Source organism: Mesoplodon densirostris, chromosome 14 (assembly GCF_025265405.1).
Source record: "Mesoplodon densirostris isolate mMesDen1 chromosome 14, mMesDen1 primary haplotype, whole genome shotgun sequence".
Taxonomy (NCBI): domain Eukaryota; kingdom Metazoa; phylum Chordata; class Mammalia; order Artiodactyla; family Ziphiidae; genus Mesoplodon; species Mesoplodon densirostris.
Genome location: NC_082674.1, coordinates 75,591,103 through 75,605,514, shown reverse-complemented (window position 1 = coordinate 75,605,514; position 14,412 = coordinate 75,591,103). Strand labels below are relative to the sequence as shown.

The 14,412-nt window shown below is 47.2% G+C and overlaps 2 protein-coding genes across 3 annotated transcripts in view; both read left to right on the top strand.

The window, feature by feature from the left end:
* Positions 1 to 863, top strand: part of NCAPH (non-SMC condensin I complex subunit H) — a 39,389-nt gene extending 38,526 nt beyond the window's left edge. For both annotated transcript variants that reach the window (XM_060117398.1, XM_060117397.1), the window contains exon 18: positions 372 to 863. In XM_060117398.1, the coding sequence (XP_059973381.1) occupies positions 372 to 431 (60 nt within the window). In that variant the 3' untranslated portion in view covers positions 432 to 863. The remainder of the gene's footprint in view (positions 1 to 371) is intronic.
* Positions 864 to 7,415: 6,552 nt separating this feature from the next.
* On the top strand, positions 7,416 to 8,451 carry LOC132501493 (histone H3.3A). Its single transcript, XM_060117084.1, has one exon. The coding sequence runs from the start codon at positions 7,518 to 7,520 to the stop codon at positions 7,926 to 7,928; it is 411 nt and encodes a 136-aa protein (XP_059973067.1). The 5' UTR covers positions 7,416 to 7,517; the 3' UTR covers positions 7,929 to 8,451.
* Positions 8,452 to 14,412: the final 5,961 nt, after the last annotated feature.

Genomic DNA, 14,412 nt, shown 5'->3' with positions numbered 1-14,412 from the left:
GTTGAGGTTCCCGAGCAGCGAGGGAAGGGCCTGGAGAAGGGCGGGCGTGGCAGGGCTGATACCCGTGTGCCACGGCCCCTGGTGGCCTCCCCATCACTTCCCACAGCTCCTTCCAGGGCCGAGAGCTTAGCTCTTAGACCGTTGACGGAGACTGTTGCAGAAATCAGAGCAGGCTTGCTTTTTTCCCCCTGCAGTTGGCAAGGCTTTGGAACCAGCTTTTTCATGCAGATTATATTTGCTGTGACAGTTTTACTTATAGTCATGGGACAAACCTCGTTCTTTGTAGTCACCACCTTGTTACCCCAGGGTTTGTTTTCTGATTCGTGTATCCTGTGGATCCCAGAGTTCACGTGTGTTTGATCTTCCTTCAGAATCTAAAGCTGGAAGGAACTGAGGATCTTTCAGACGTTCTGGTGCGGCAGGGGGATTGAGTCCGTGGGGAGAGAAGCCCTTGCTTCCTCAGTGACCAGGATGCCTGCACTTGGTGCTTCAGTGCCGTGGGCTGCTGGCGAGGCTACAGCTGACCGCGCTGTGTGTCTCCTGCTCTTCTCTTCTCTCCTTCACTGTCTGGGAACCAGCTGCCTGACGCTCTGTCCTTGATTAAAGTTTTCTGTTCTGTGGTGACCACCTAGGAGGGAGGAGAGGGTCCTTACTATCCTTGATGAGGCAACTGTGTCCATTCTTTGTCTCCATGTATAGTTTGTCTCCTAAATTGCTCTGTTTTCATACTTTATTCTTGTAGAAAGGAATTTCCCAGTAGGCACTTGTCTTTTAACAGCTACCAAATCCATGTGTATAAAATACATCATAAGTGTGCTTATAAATGTATATATAATGCTTAAAAATAAAATCATTTGGAATAATTTGCTTGGTAAACTATTTGAGTGCCCACGACATGAGTATCAGACCTAGTCCTTATGCTCAAGGGGGAGGCAGACCCGTTAGCTGGACAAGAGACCCATGTGTCAGTATAAGGCAGGAAGTGCTTAAGGGCTGAGGTGATTTGTCTTGTAGCAGAGTGGGGATTTCAAGATTGGGTCCATTGGGCCTATCAATTCTGCTAAAGGGTGATTACAGTAAAAATTGCTGACATTAAGTGGCTACTGAGTACCTTCTGTGGATGAATTTTTTCAGCCTTCTTAGCATCCCCGTGAGGAACGTAACTTACGGCTCCCATTTTACAGAGGAGAAACAGGTGCACAGAGGTAAAGTAATTCACATAAGAGCAGACAGCTGTCAAGAGGCTGGCCTTGAACCAGGACATCTGCTTCTGGATCTTTATTAGCTGCCACACTATACGTGCTCACGTCACAGGCTCAGTACTTGTAGATGTTGATCCAGGTAACTCTGTCCTTGTCAGGCCCTGGGTCTCTGCCACAGCATCCTGTCACCATTCACTGGGTAAACAGCTTGGATGATAGGTCAGAGCAGTGACGGATATAATTGGAAATTACTCCTGATAATAAAGAACTTGCTCCTAGGCCAGAAACGACACAAAACAAAAACCAAGCCCTTCCCCTTAGGAGTGTGCTTTCCAAGTCGTGGCCAAAATGTTAGCCACGCTGCCGTATTGAGAGGATTAGACTTGTGGACATGCTTTAGTAGGAAAAGCAGTGATGCCGAGTGAGAATCCATACCCTGTCCTGGACTTCCCTGGTGGCGCAGTGGTTAAGAAACCACCTGCTGGGGCTTCCCTGGTGGTGCAGTGGTTGAGAGTCCGCCTGCCGATGCAGGGGACGCGGGCTCGTGCCCTGGTCCGGGAGGATCCCACATGCCGCTGAGCGGCTGGGCCCGTGAGCCATGGCCACTGAGCCTGCGTGTCTGGAGCCTGTGCTCCACAACGGGAGACGCCACAACAGTGAGAGGCCCACGTACTGCAAAAAAAAGAAACCACCTGCCAATGCATAGGACACGGGTTCGAGCCCTGGTCTGGGAAGGTTCCACATGCCGTGCAGCAACGAAGCCCATGCACCACAGCTACTGAGCCTGCATTCTAGAGCCCGTGAGCCACAACTACTGAGCCCACGTGCCACAACTGCTGAAGCCCACGCACCTAGAGCCTGTGCTCCGCAACAAGAGAAGCCACCGCAATAAGAAGCCTGTGCACTTCAATGAAGAGTAGCCCCTGCTCACTGCAACTAGAGAAAGCCCGCGCACAGCAATGAAGACCCGACGCAGCTAAATAAATAAATTCGTACCCTGTCCTGCTGGGGCTGAAGCCTCCAGCATCTTTTCCCAGGCCGGGGGAGCGCTGGTCCTCTTGCTTTGCTCTTATTCCCAGGATTAGAACTAGCCAAGCCCGCTCCTTCTCTCAGTCCAGCATACTTCTCTGTAGTGGGGTCTAGGCAGGGGCCGAGCTGCCGATAAAACTGGCAAGAGTGGTAACAGCTTCTTCAATGAGCTCCCCTCCCCTCCACCCTGCTTCTCGCAAGCTTTTCCCTCATTTATATGGTTGCTGTGTCAATTCATTTGGCTGCACATAATAAAAAACCCAAATAAGTGGGTATGTGAGATAGTTTATTTCATGTAAAGTACATTAGGAGGTGGGTAGTCCAGAGCTAGTGTGGCGGTTCCATGAACTCATAAAGAGACCAAGGATCATTCCAGCATTCCAGCTTCCTCTCTGCCATCCCTAATGTGTGACTCTCATCCTTGTGTGTCAATGTGGCTGCTGGAATCTAGCCATCACATTATATTCTAGGCAGCAAGATAAGGGGTTGTGAGGGGAAGGCAACCATTAACCTACTTTCTGTCTACAGATTTGCCTCTTCAGGACATTTCATATAAATAAAATCATAACACAATATGTGGTCTTTTTTTTTTTTTTGGCTGCCTCGGGTCTTTGCTGCAGCACATGGGCTTTTCTCTAGTTGCGGCGAGTGGGGGCTACTCTTTGCTGCGGTTCGCGGGCTTCTCATTGGGTGGCTTCTCGTTGCAGAGCATGGGCTCTAGGCACACGGGCTTCAGTAGTTATGGCACTCGGGCTCAGTAGTTGTGGCTCACAGGCCCTAGAGCGCAGGCTCAGTAGTTGTGGTGCACAGGCTTAGCTGCTCCGCAGCACGTGGGATATTCCCAGACCAGGGCTCGAACCAGTGTCCCCTGCACTGGCAGGCAGAGTCTTAACCACTGCGCCACCAGGGAAGTCTCAATATGTGGTCTTTTGTGACTCGCTTCTTTCACTTCAAGGTTCATCTATGTGGTAGCACTTCATTCCTTTTTATGGACGAATAATATTCCACTGTATGTCTATACTGCATTTTGTTCATCCATCAGTTGCTGGACATTTAGGTTGTTTCTACTTTTTGGCTACTGGGAATAATGCTGCTATAAACATTCAAGCACGTTTCTGTATGGACATATTTTTAACTTGTGGATATATACATAAAGGTGGAATTGCAGGGTCATGGTAACTCAGTTTAACCCTTTGAGGAACTGCCAGGCTGTTTTCCAAACTGGCTGCACCACTTTTACATTCCCACCAGCAGTGTCCAGATAAGTGGTCCAGTTTCTCCACATCTTTATCAATAGTTGTTATCAAGTCCTTTTTATTATTAGCCATCCTAGTGGGTGTGAAGTGATATCTCACTATGGTTTTTTTGTGGGTTGTTGTTTTTTTTTTTTTTTTTTTTTTTTTTGCTGTACGCAGGCCTCTCACTGCTGTGGCCTCTCCCGTTGCGGAGCACAGGCTCCGGACACACAGGCTCCGCGGCCATGGCTCGCGGGCCCAGCCGCTCCGCGGCATGTGGGATCTTCCGGGATCGGGGCACGAACCCGTGTCCCCTGCATCGGCAGGCGGACTCTCAACCACTGCGCCACCATGGAAGCCCTTTTGTGGGGTTTTTTTTGTTTTTTTTTGTTTTGCGGTACGCGGGCCTCTCACTGTTGTGGCCTCTCCCGTTGCGGAGCACAGGCTCCGGACGCACAGGCTCAGCGGCCATAGCTCACGGGCCCAGCCGCTCCGCGGCATGTGGGATCTTCCCGGACCGGGGCACGAACCCATGTCCCCTGCATCCGCAGGTGGACTCCCAACCACTGCACCACCAGGGAAGCCCCCACTGTTGCTTTTAGGGCCTGATTCCATAGGTCTTCCCTCTGCCTGCAAAATTTGGAGATTGACCAAGGATCTGGGCAGAGATAGGATCATCCTCTCCGTGACTTCCTTGTTAGGATAGAGATTCCCCCATCTTCGAGCTCCTCCACCCCCTCTGGGCTCTGTCCTTCCAGTCCATCAAGCTTCAGATTTTTTTCCAGGTGAGATGCAAGTAGTTGGGGAATGCACCAGGGAGAGGAGCATCAAACTCACAGCTCTTGCTCCACATAGCTCTCTCCCAAGAGTAAGCTTCTCTTCACCAGGTGTCCCCCCATAGACACCTAGTTGAACTGTCAGCTGGGGAAGGCAGCTGATGCTCAAGAGTTTCTATCTTTTTTCTTCTCACACTGCCAGGATTTCTCCCTTTCAAATTCCCAGGTGCTTTCCCTAAACCAGAACTCTGAGTTCTGGCCCCTTTAGCCAATAACACACCATCTTGCACAGCCATAGCTGTGCAATCGGGCAGCTCCCTTGGGCCAGTAAACCAAAAATTTGCAACACGTACATTTTCCAGTTGCAGTTGGGTTTTTTTTTGTTTTGTGTTTAATTAAAAATCTCTTCTGATTAATATTGTTAAAGTGGCCATGCTACCCAAAACAATCTACAGATTTAAAGCGATCCCTATCAAATTACCCATGACATTTTTCACAGAACTAGAATAAATAGTTCTAAAATGTATATGGAACCATAAAAGACCCAGAATTGCCAAAGCAATCCTGAGGAAAAAGAACAAGGCAGGAGGCATAACCCTCCCAGACTTCAGACAATACTACAAAGTTACAGTAGGCAAAACAGCATGGTATTGGCACAAAAACAGACATATGGATCAATGGAACAGAATAGAGAGCCCAGAAATAAACCCACACACCTACAGTCAACCTTTGTCAAAGGAGGCAAGAAAATACAATGGAGAGAAGACAGTCTCTTCAGCAAGTGGTGTTGGGAAAGCTAGACAGCCAATGTAAATAAATGAAATTAGAGCACACCCTCACACCACACACAAAAATAAACTCAAAATGGATTAAAGACAAATATAAGACATGACACCATAAAACTCTTGGGACATAGGCAAAACATTCTCTGATGTAAAGTGAACCAATGTTTTCTTAGGATAGTCTCCCATGGCAATAGAAATAAAAGCAAAAATAAACAAATGGGACCTAATCAAACGTACAAGCTTTTGCACAGCCAAAGGAAACCAAAAACAAAATGAAAAGACAACCTACAAACTGGGCAAAAATATTTGCAAACAATGCTACCGACAAGGGCTTAATTTCCAAAATATACAAACAGTTCATACAACTCAATAATAACAACAAAACACCCAACCCAATCAAAAAATGAGCAGGGGCTCCCCTGGTGGCGCAGTGGTTGAGAGTCCGCCTGCCGATGCAGGGGACACCGGTTTGTGCCCCGGTCTGGGAAGATCCCACATGCCGCGGAGTGGCTGGGGCTGTGAGCCATGGCCGCTGAGCCTGCGCGTCTGGAGCCTGTGCTCCGCAATGGGAGAGGCCACAACAGTGAGAGGCCCGCGTACCGCAAAAAAAAAAAAAAAAAAAAATGGGCAGAAGACCTAAATAGACATTTCTCCAATGAAGACATACAGATGGCCAACAGGCACATGAAAAGATGCTCACCATCGCTAATTATTAGAGAAATGCAAATTAAAACTACAATGAGGTACCACCTCATGTTGTTCAGAATGGCCATCATCATTAAAAAGTCTACAAATAACAAATGCTGCAGAGGGTGTGGAGAAAAGGGAACCCTCCTACACTGTTGGTGGGAATGTAAATTGGTGCAGCCATTATGGAGAACAGTATGGAGGTTCCCTAAAAAACTAAAATAGCGTTACCATATGATCCAGCAATTTCACTCCTGTGCATATATCCAGAGAAAACTATAATACGAAAAGATACATGTACCCCAGTGTTCATTGAAGAACTATTTATAATAGCCAAGACATGGAAGCAACCTAAATGTCCATCAACAGATGAATGAATAAAGAAGATGTGGTATATATATATACAATAGAATATTACTTAGCCATAAAAAGAATAAAATGATGCCATTGCAGCAACATGGATGGACCTAGAGATTATCATCCTAAGTGAATTAAGTCAGATAAAGACAACTATATATCACATGAGGAATCTAAAAAAATGATACAGGGATTTTCCTGGTGGTCCAGTGGTTGGGGGCTCAGGTGTTTCCAATGCAGGGGGCCCAGGTTCGATCCCTGGTCAGGGAACTAGATCCCACATGCATGCTGCAACTAAGAGTTTGCATGCCAAAACTAAAAAAGATCCCACATGCTGCAACTGAAGGATGCTGCATGCTGCAACAAAGATCCTGCACATGGCAACGAAGATCCCACGTGCTGCAACTAAGACCCGGTGCAGCCAAATAAATAAATATTTTTTAAAAATTAAAAAATGATACAAATGAACTTATTGACAAAACAGAAATAGACTCACAGACATTAAAAAGAAACATATGGTTACCAAAGGGGCAAGTGGGGAGGGATAAATTAGGAGTCTGGAATTAACAGATACACACTACTATATATAAAATAAACAAGGACCTACTGTATAGCACTGGAAACTATTCAATACCTTGTAATAACCTATAATGGAAAAGAATCTGAAAAAGAACATGTGTATATGTGTATATATATATATAATATATATATATTATATATATATATATCTCCAAGTCATTTTGCTGTACACCTGAAACTAACACAACATTGTAAATCAACTATTCTTCAATTAAAAAAGAAAAAAGAGAAACGTACATAGTAGTACTCAATAAATGTGTGTTGAGGGCTGCCCTGGTGGCACAGTGGCTAAGAATCTGCCTGCCAATGCAGGAGACATGGGTTCGAGCCATGGTCTGGGAGGATCCCACATGCCGTGGAGCAACTAAGCCCGTGTGCCACAACTACTGAAGCCTGCGTGCCTAGAGCCCATGCTCCACAACAAGAGAAGCCACCGCAATGAGAGGCCCACACACTGCAACGAAGAGTAGCCCCTGCTCTCTGCAACTAGAGAAAGCCTGTGCGGCAATGAAGACCCAACGCAGCCAAAAATATATAAACAAACAAATAAACAAATGTGTTGAATGAATAAGTGATCCCTTTGTAAAACTGAAAAAACAAGATGTGACAATCAGTGAACAACCATAGAACACAAGACGTGTGTGTATGTGTGTGTGTGTGTAATCATAGCTCTAAAAGGACCCAGCAATGGGAAGCTGGGCCAGGCCCCTAGCCTCTCTGTGCCTCAGTTTCCTCAACTGTCAAATCAGCATAATCGGTGTTCGCTGCCGCCGCCGCGCCGCTGTCGCTCTCCGACGCCAGCGCCGCCTCTAGCTCGCTGAGCTCCAGCCGAAGGAGAAGGGGAGTAAGTAAGGAGGTCTTTATACCATGGCTCGTACAAAGCAGACTGCCCGCAAATCGACCGGTGGTAAAGCACCGAGGAAACAACTGGCTACAAAAGCCGCTCGCAAGAGTGCGCCCTCTACTGGAGGGGTGAAGAAACCTCATCGTTACAGGCCTGGTACCGTGGCGCTCCGTGAAATTAGACGTTACCAGAAGTCCACTGAACTTCTGATTCGCAAACTTCCCTTCCAGCGTCTGGTGCGGGAAATTGCTCAGGACTTCAAAACAGATCTGCGCTTCCAGAGTGCAGCTATTGGTGCTTTGCAGGAGGCAAGTGAGGCCTATCTGGTTGGCCTTTTTGAAGACACCAACCTGTGTGCTATCCATGCCAAACGTGTAACGATTATGCCAAAAGACATCCAGCTAGCACGCCGCATACGTGGAGAACGTGCTTAAGAATCCACTATGATGGGAAACATTTCATTCTTTAAAAAAAAAAAAAAATTTTTCTCTTCCTGTTATTGGTAGTTCTGAACGTTAGATTTTTTTTTTTTTTTTTTTTCCCGTGGGGTCAAAAGGTACCTAAGTATATGATTGCAGGTGGAAAAATGGGGGACAGAAATCAAGTATTGGCAGTTTTCCCATTTTCATTTGTGTGTGAATTTTTAATATAAATGCGGGGACATAAAGCATTAATGCAAGTCAAAATGTTTCAGTGAACAAGTTTCAGCAGTTCAACTTTATAACAATTATAAATAAACCTGTTAAATTTTTCTGGACAATGCCAGCATTTGGATTTTTTTAAAACAAGTAAATTTCTTATTGACTGCAACTAAATGGTGTTTGTAGCATTTTTATCATACAGTAGATTCCATCCATTCACTATACTTTTCTAACTGAGTTGTCCTATATGCAAGTACATGTTTTTAATGTTGTCTGTCTTCTGTGCTGTTCCTGTAAGTTTGCTATTAAAATACATTAAACTATATAAAAAAAAAAATCAGCATAATCATCCCTTCTTTGCCTAATTCACAGGCCTAGTATGTAGAGAGGTGGTCTGGGAAAAGTTGAAGTTGTACAAGCATAATATGATACCTATTAGAGGACCTTCTCCAATAATTTTACAGACGTAATACTCTTTTTTTTTTTTTTTTGGTAATACTCTTTCTTAATCCCCTGCTGAGGCAAATAGGAAGTTCATTGCTTCCTACTAGAATTTGCTACACATTTGCTATTCTGTAAGACTAGGACTCCAGGCTCCGAGTTTCCAGGCCAGAGTCCTGTTTCCTAGTGATGATTTAAAGCAAAGAGGAAGTCTCCGTTTACTCATCAGCACCTCAGATGTGCTGGGTGCACCATTGACATCTGACTAAAGAAGCAACCCGCCTTCCTCTGGACTGCACCATCAACACACTGTTCGCCTTGGATTCCTGCGACAGCCCTGACTTCATCACATTTTATTTTTTTCATTAAAAATGATTTACGAGGGATTTCCCTGGTGGCGCAGTAGTTAAGAATCTGCCTGCCAATGCAGGGGATGTGGGTTTGATCCCTGGTCTGGGAAGATCCCACATGCTGCAGAGCAACTAAGCCCCTGTGCCACAACTACTGAGCCTGTGCACCGCAACTACTGAGCCTGCGTGCCGCAACTACTGAAGCCCACATGCTCTAGGGCCCAAGTGCCACAACTACTGAAGCCCATGTGCCTAGAGCCTGTGCTCCACAACAAAAGAAGCCACCGCAATGAGGAGCCCGCGCACTGCAACCAAGAGTAGTCCCCACTCGCTGCAACTAGAGAAAGCCCGCGCACAGCAACGCAGACCCAATGCAGCCAAAAAAAAAAAAAAAGATTTATGAAATAAAAGGTTGGTATTGCACTTGTGTCCCTTTGTAAGATTTTCACATGAATAAATCCTCAAATCAGGGAGGGAAAAACTCTTTGTCAGATTAAATGGGACAATATCACATTTGTATCTCTCTGTAGCAGAGCTCTCACAGGCCATGCAGGGTCTCTCTCTCAGTGGGTTGATATCTCAACCCTGTTCATTCTGGATTAAATGTCTCTTCTTGTTTATGATATCCCTGCCCCATCTCAGCAATGACACTTCAGACTTTGTGTGGAGCTTCAGTGGGCAGTTGGGGTCACATTTCCAATGCAGATAAACTTCCTTTGTTTTGGGGGGATGGTTGGCTGGAAAGTTTCCTTCTGGAGCTCTGCTACACAAGCTTATTTTATTTCCCCAGGAAGGAAACAGAACAGTCTTCCAAATTTCCCTGCTTGCCAGGAGGCTCTGGGGCAAATTGTTCAGATCTTCTGAGTCCAAGCCCAGAGTTATTTTTCCTAACAGAAATCTTTTTCCTAGAGATACTTTTCCCTGGATGAGAATGAATGGAATTCGTATACAACTGGGTTTGCCCAAGTGGGATCTGGTGCCAGTTCCTCAGGAATTAAAAATATTGCAGAACCAGAGGACAGGGGGACCCTGCCCTGGAGGGCAAGGTGGAGGGATCAGAGCTGCCCTCCCTCTTGCCGAAGGAGCCACTGGGGCAGGAACACAGGTCATGGGGAGAGAGTGGGCACCTGTAGACGTGAAGGTGGAAAGTCCCCGTGTGCCAGTAGGAGAGGCGGCCAGTGTGGAAAGAAAGGAGGACACTGAGACGGACATGCTGAGCTACACGGTGGGCATCCTTGCTACACTTTGTCAATATGGAAGCCCAGCAGGAGAAGGGATAAATTGGGAGACTGGGATGGACATATACCCACTACTATATATAAAATAGATAACTAATAAGGACCTACTGTAGAGCACAGGGAACTCTACTCAGTACTCTGTAATGACCTATATGGGAACAGAATCTAAAAAAGAGGGGATATATGTATAACTGATTCACTTTGCTGTACAGCAGAAACTAACACAACATTGTAAATCAACTATATGCCAATAAAAATTCATTAAAAAAAAAAAGGAAGCCCAGTTGGGAAACCATCTCTCTGTTCTTACAGATGAATAAGAGCACTGAATTCATGGTCCTGCCTCTGGATCTCAGTCACCTCCTATGTGAAAATCGAGATGGGCGTTGTTTCAGCAAGTGTCTAGTCAGGCGACAGAAACCTGATACATGTACAGGGAACTTGCTTGTAACAAGAACTGCTTACTGGGTATACAGAGTTGTTGATATTGAAAGGGTAAAAAGAGAACTCACTCTAAGGTATCAGGTAAGTAGCAACTCCCAGAAGCAACCACCCCAAGGGCTGGGAAAGCCAGGGAGGGGAACAAAGAGAAAAACTCAGAGACTTCGAAGAGGGGCTCCACAGAGTGGAAACTCTGACCCCCCGAGGGGGTGCTGCTCGGCTGATGCTCGTGTCTTCCACAGGACACGGTGAAGCTGGGTCTGAGGGTTAGAAAATCTGCAAAGTGCAGCCTCAGGAAGGAACAGCCGCTGCTGGGGGTGGGTAAGAAGGGTGGCTGGGGACCCTCACAGGGTGGGGAGGTGGGTCAGGGGCCAGGTCCCTTTCCCTCCAGCCCTGCAGTCTCCCTCACATGCCTCTCCTAGGCATCAACTGACAGGGAGTGGCTGGCAAGGCAGAAACGTGATTTGCGGAGCACCCGACGCAGCATCACCCGGCAGAGAATAGGTGGTGGGTTTGGAGCTGAGAGATGGTTACTTAATATCTGACACAGGGTCGGTCTCATCTCTAAGGATTTCTAAAACCCTTCCTTCTATTGCCAAAAAATTAATCAACAGTCGATCTAAATAGAGAATCTTACTGGAGCCAACCTGGGGATTGTAACCTGGGAGACAGTCTTTGAGAAAACTCTTGAAGACGGTTCCGCCTGTTAGAAGTCGAAGGCACAGTCGTGTACATTTTCAAGACAAGGGATCGTACATCAAGTAGCACACTGACATTTTACATAATGTTCACTAAAGACCAGATCTGCCTGTACAAGGTGAAGTAGGTGACCATGACCCCTTACAGGATTAGGAAGGAAAAATGCATCTTGTAAGGAGTTAAACTGCTGGCATGAGAAGAAGGATAATAAAACACTGATCTTTTCGGTGGAGCAAGCATTCCCACCTTTGAGGAGATCTGATTAATGCACAATGCAGATGAGGGAGGGCCCAATACGGGCAGGGAATACGTTATGCTTAAATTTTCTTGTCCTGCGGTAAAATATAAATTTTATTCCATCACTTCCTACTTTTGTTTGAAATAGTATTTATTTGTATTTGTTTACCTACTCTTGACCACGGAGAATAGGTGAATATAAGTATACATGTTGGGTTGGCCAAAAAGGTATGGAAAAACCCAAATGAACTTTTTGGCCAACGCAATATAAATAAAGAGAAATGCCCATCTGCCTTTGCAGGGCAGAGACTGGCCAAGGGTGTTCCAGGCTGACAGCAGGCGCAGAGGCACTGGGTGAGGGGTGCGGACCTGGCTGGGGCACCGCAGCCCTTTGCCATCCCCGTCCCCAGGCACAGCCTCCTTCCCTCTTCCAGCTGCCCCACCCTCTTCCCTCATCTTTTCAAGCCTAGAACATCTCTCCTTTTAATCTCCACTACGGCGCCAGCAGAAAGCTCCACCTGCCCGGCCCCGTTCATCTGGGTTTCCCTTCCGGCCTCTCTCCCCCGGCTCCCCTCCGCTCCCTCTTACACTCTTGTGCTTCGGAGAAGCCTGTCTCGAGGCCCAGACAGGAGCCCTTGTGGGCCTTGTGCCCCCTTGAGCCACCCACCCCTCCCCCACCTCAGAGGCTCTCCTGGTGAAGGCGCCCCCGGGGGACCTCAGACACCTCCACCGTCTGCCTTGGTTCCCCAGCCTCCCTCCGAAGGACTCCTGCCATGCACCCCAACTCCAGGGAGAGCCTCAGGCCCCCGACGGTCCCGCTGGGCCCCACCCACATTCCCTCCCAGCCTCTGCTCTAGCCTAACCTCGCCTTCACTGCCGGGGCTGGGGTCTCGGGACCACGTTATCTGTTCTCAGCAGTCACGCCCCTTGACTCCGGGTGCAGAGTGTCCCGGGGGCTGCTCTCCTGCCCCCTCCATCCTCCTCCCCGCAGGCCTTCTCATCGCTGGGGTGCTGGGGCCCCCGCAAGCATTGCTGCTGTCGGAGGGAACCCTGCTCTTGAGACAGGAAGGAGGTGCTGTCCGAAGTGCCCCTTCCTTGTCACCCACCGTTACCGCCAGGCCCTGATCCAACACGCCTACAACTCTTTCCAGTTTCCTCATTCTTTGAGAAGGGGACAGGATCCTGGGGCAATGACTGCTGTCACTCACCTATTACCCAGCCCCTCTTCCTGGCTGTACCCAGCTGGAAAACTACATTTCCCAGACCCCCTGCACCTAAGTGGGTCATGTGACTCAGTTCTGGCCAGTGTCTTGTCAGTGGGACCAACAGAAAAGTTCTTTAAAAGAGACTGTCCTCTGTTTCCTCCTAACCACAGTTTAGACTGTGGGTGTGAGGTGATCCTGAGGCAACCCTGAGCGTGGAAGCCACATACTAAGGATGCAGAAGACACAGAAAGACAGGAGGAATCCAGGTCCTAGTGACCCTGGAGCTGCCAAGCCAGCCCCCCAAGGCCTATGATAGGATCCTTTTGATGTGAAAACAAAACACATATGGGTTTAAACCACCGTGACCTTGTCCTTTCTGTTAAATGCAGCAGAATCTCACCCTCAGTGACACAGATGCAAACAGGCAGTTCACCCCAGAGGACGTACCAAGAGCAGGTGAGAAGATGCAGGCCAGCATGGGAAGACAAATCAAGGCAGCAAAGGGATCAAACCACAGGGAATGAAAGGTAATACCATCAAGGGTTTGCAAGATTGTGGCAAAACTGGTGGAAGTGTAAGCTGGTGCAGCCGCTTTGGAGGACAACTGGGCAGTAGATATTTCATAGTAGAAACACACACACCCTCCAACCCAACAATGACATTTCTAGATCTTTGTTTTAGAGACATACTCAGATGCACAGAGAGGCTTGTAAAGAATGTTCTTTACAGCATTGCTTGAAATATCCAAGTAGCTAAATGTCTATCTACCATGGGTGAAGTTGTTAAATAAACATCCATATCATGTACTAATATGCAGCAGCTAAAATGAACATCCTGAGGTGGAAAGAGCTCCAAGACATACTGTTACGTGAAAAAAAAAATTGTAAAAAAGTATACTGTTGGGCTTCCCTGGTGGCACAGTGGTTGAGAGTCTGCCTGCCGATGCAGGGGACACAGGTTCGTGTCCCCATCTGGGAAGATCCCACATGCCGCGGAGCGGCTGGGCCCGTGAGCTGTGGCCACTGAGCCTGCGCATCCGGAGCCTGTGCTCCACAACAGGAGAGGCCACAGCAGTGAGAGGCCTGCGTACCGCAAAAAAAAAAAAAAAAAAGTATACTATTTATGTAAGAAAACAAAAAATAAACAATATATTTTTGTATATATGAATATATGTGTTATGGGTTGAACTGTGTTCCTAAAAGAGATGTTGAAGTCCCCCAGTATCTGTTACTGTGACCTGCTTTGGAAAGAGGGTCTTTGCATCTTAACCATCAAGTTAAGGTGAAGCCGTTAAGGTGGGCCCTAACCCGATGGGACTGGTGTCCTTACAGAAAGAGGACCACCTCACATCCATTAGGGTCGCTGCTATCCAAAAAAAAAAAACCAGAAGATAAGTTCTGGCGAGGAGGTGGAGAAACTGGAACCCTATGCACTGCTGGTGGGAATGTAAATTGGTGCAGCCGCTGTGGAAAACAGTATGGTGGTTCCTCAAAAAGTTAAAAATAGAACTACCGTATGATCCAGCCATCCCACTTCTGGGTATGTACCCCAAAGAATTAAAAGCAAGGTCTTGAAGAGATATTTGCACATCCATGTTCACTGCAGCATTATTCACAATAGCCCAAAGGTGGAAGCAACCCAAATGTGCATCTGGGATGGCCACACT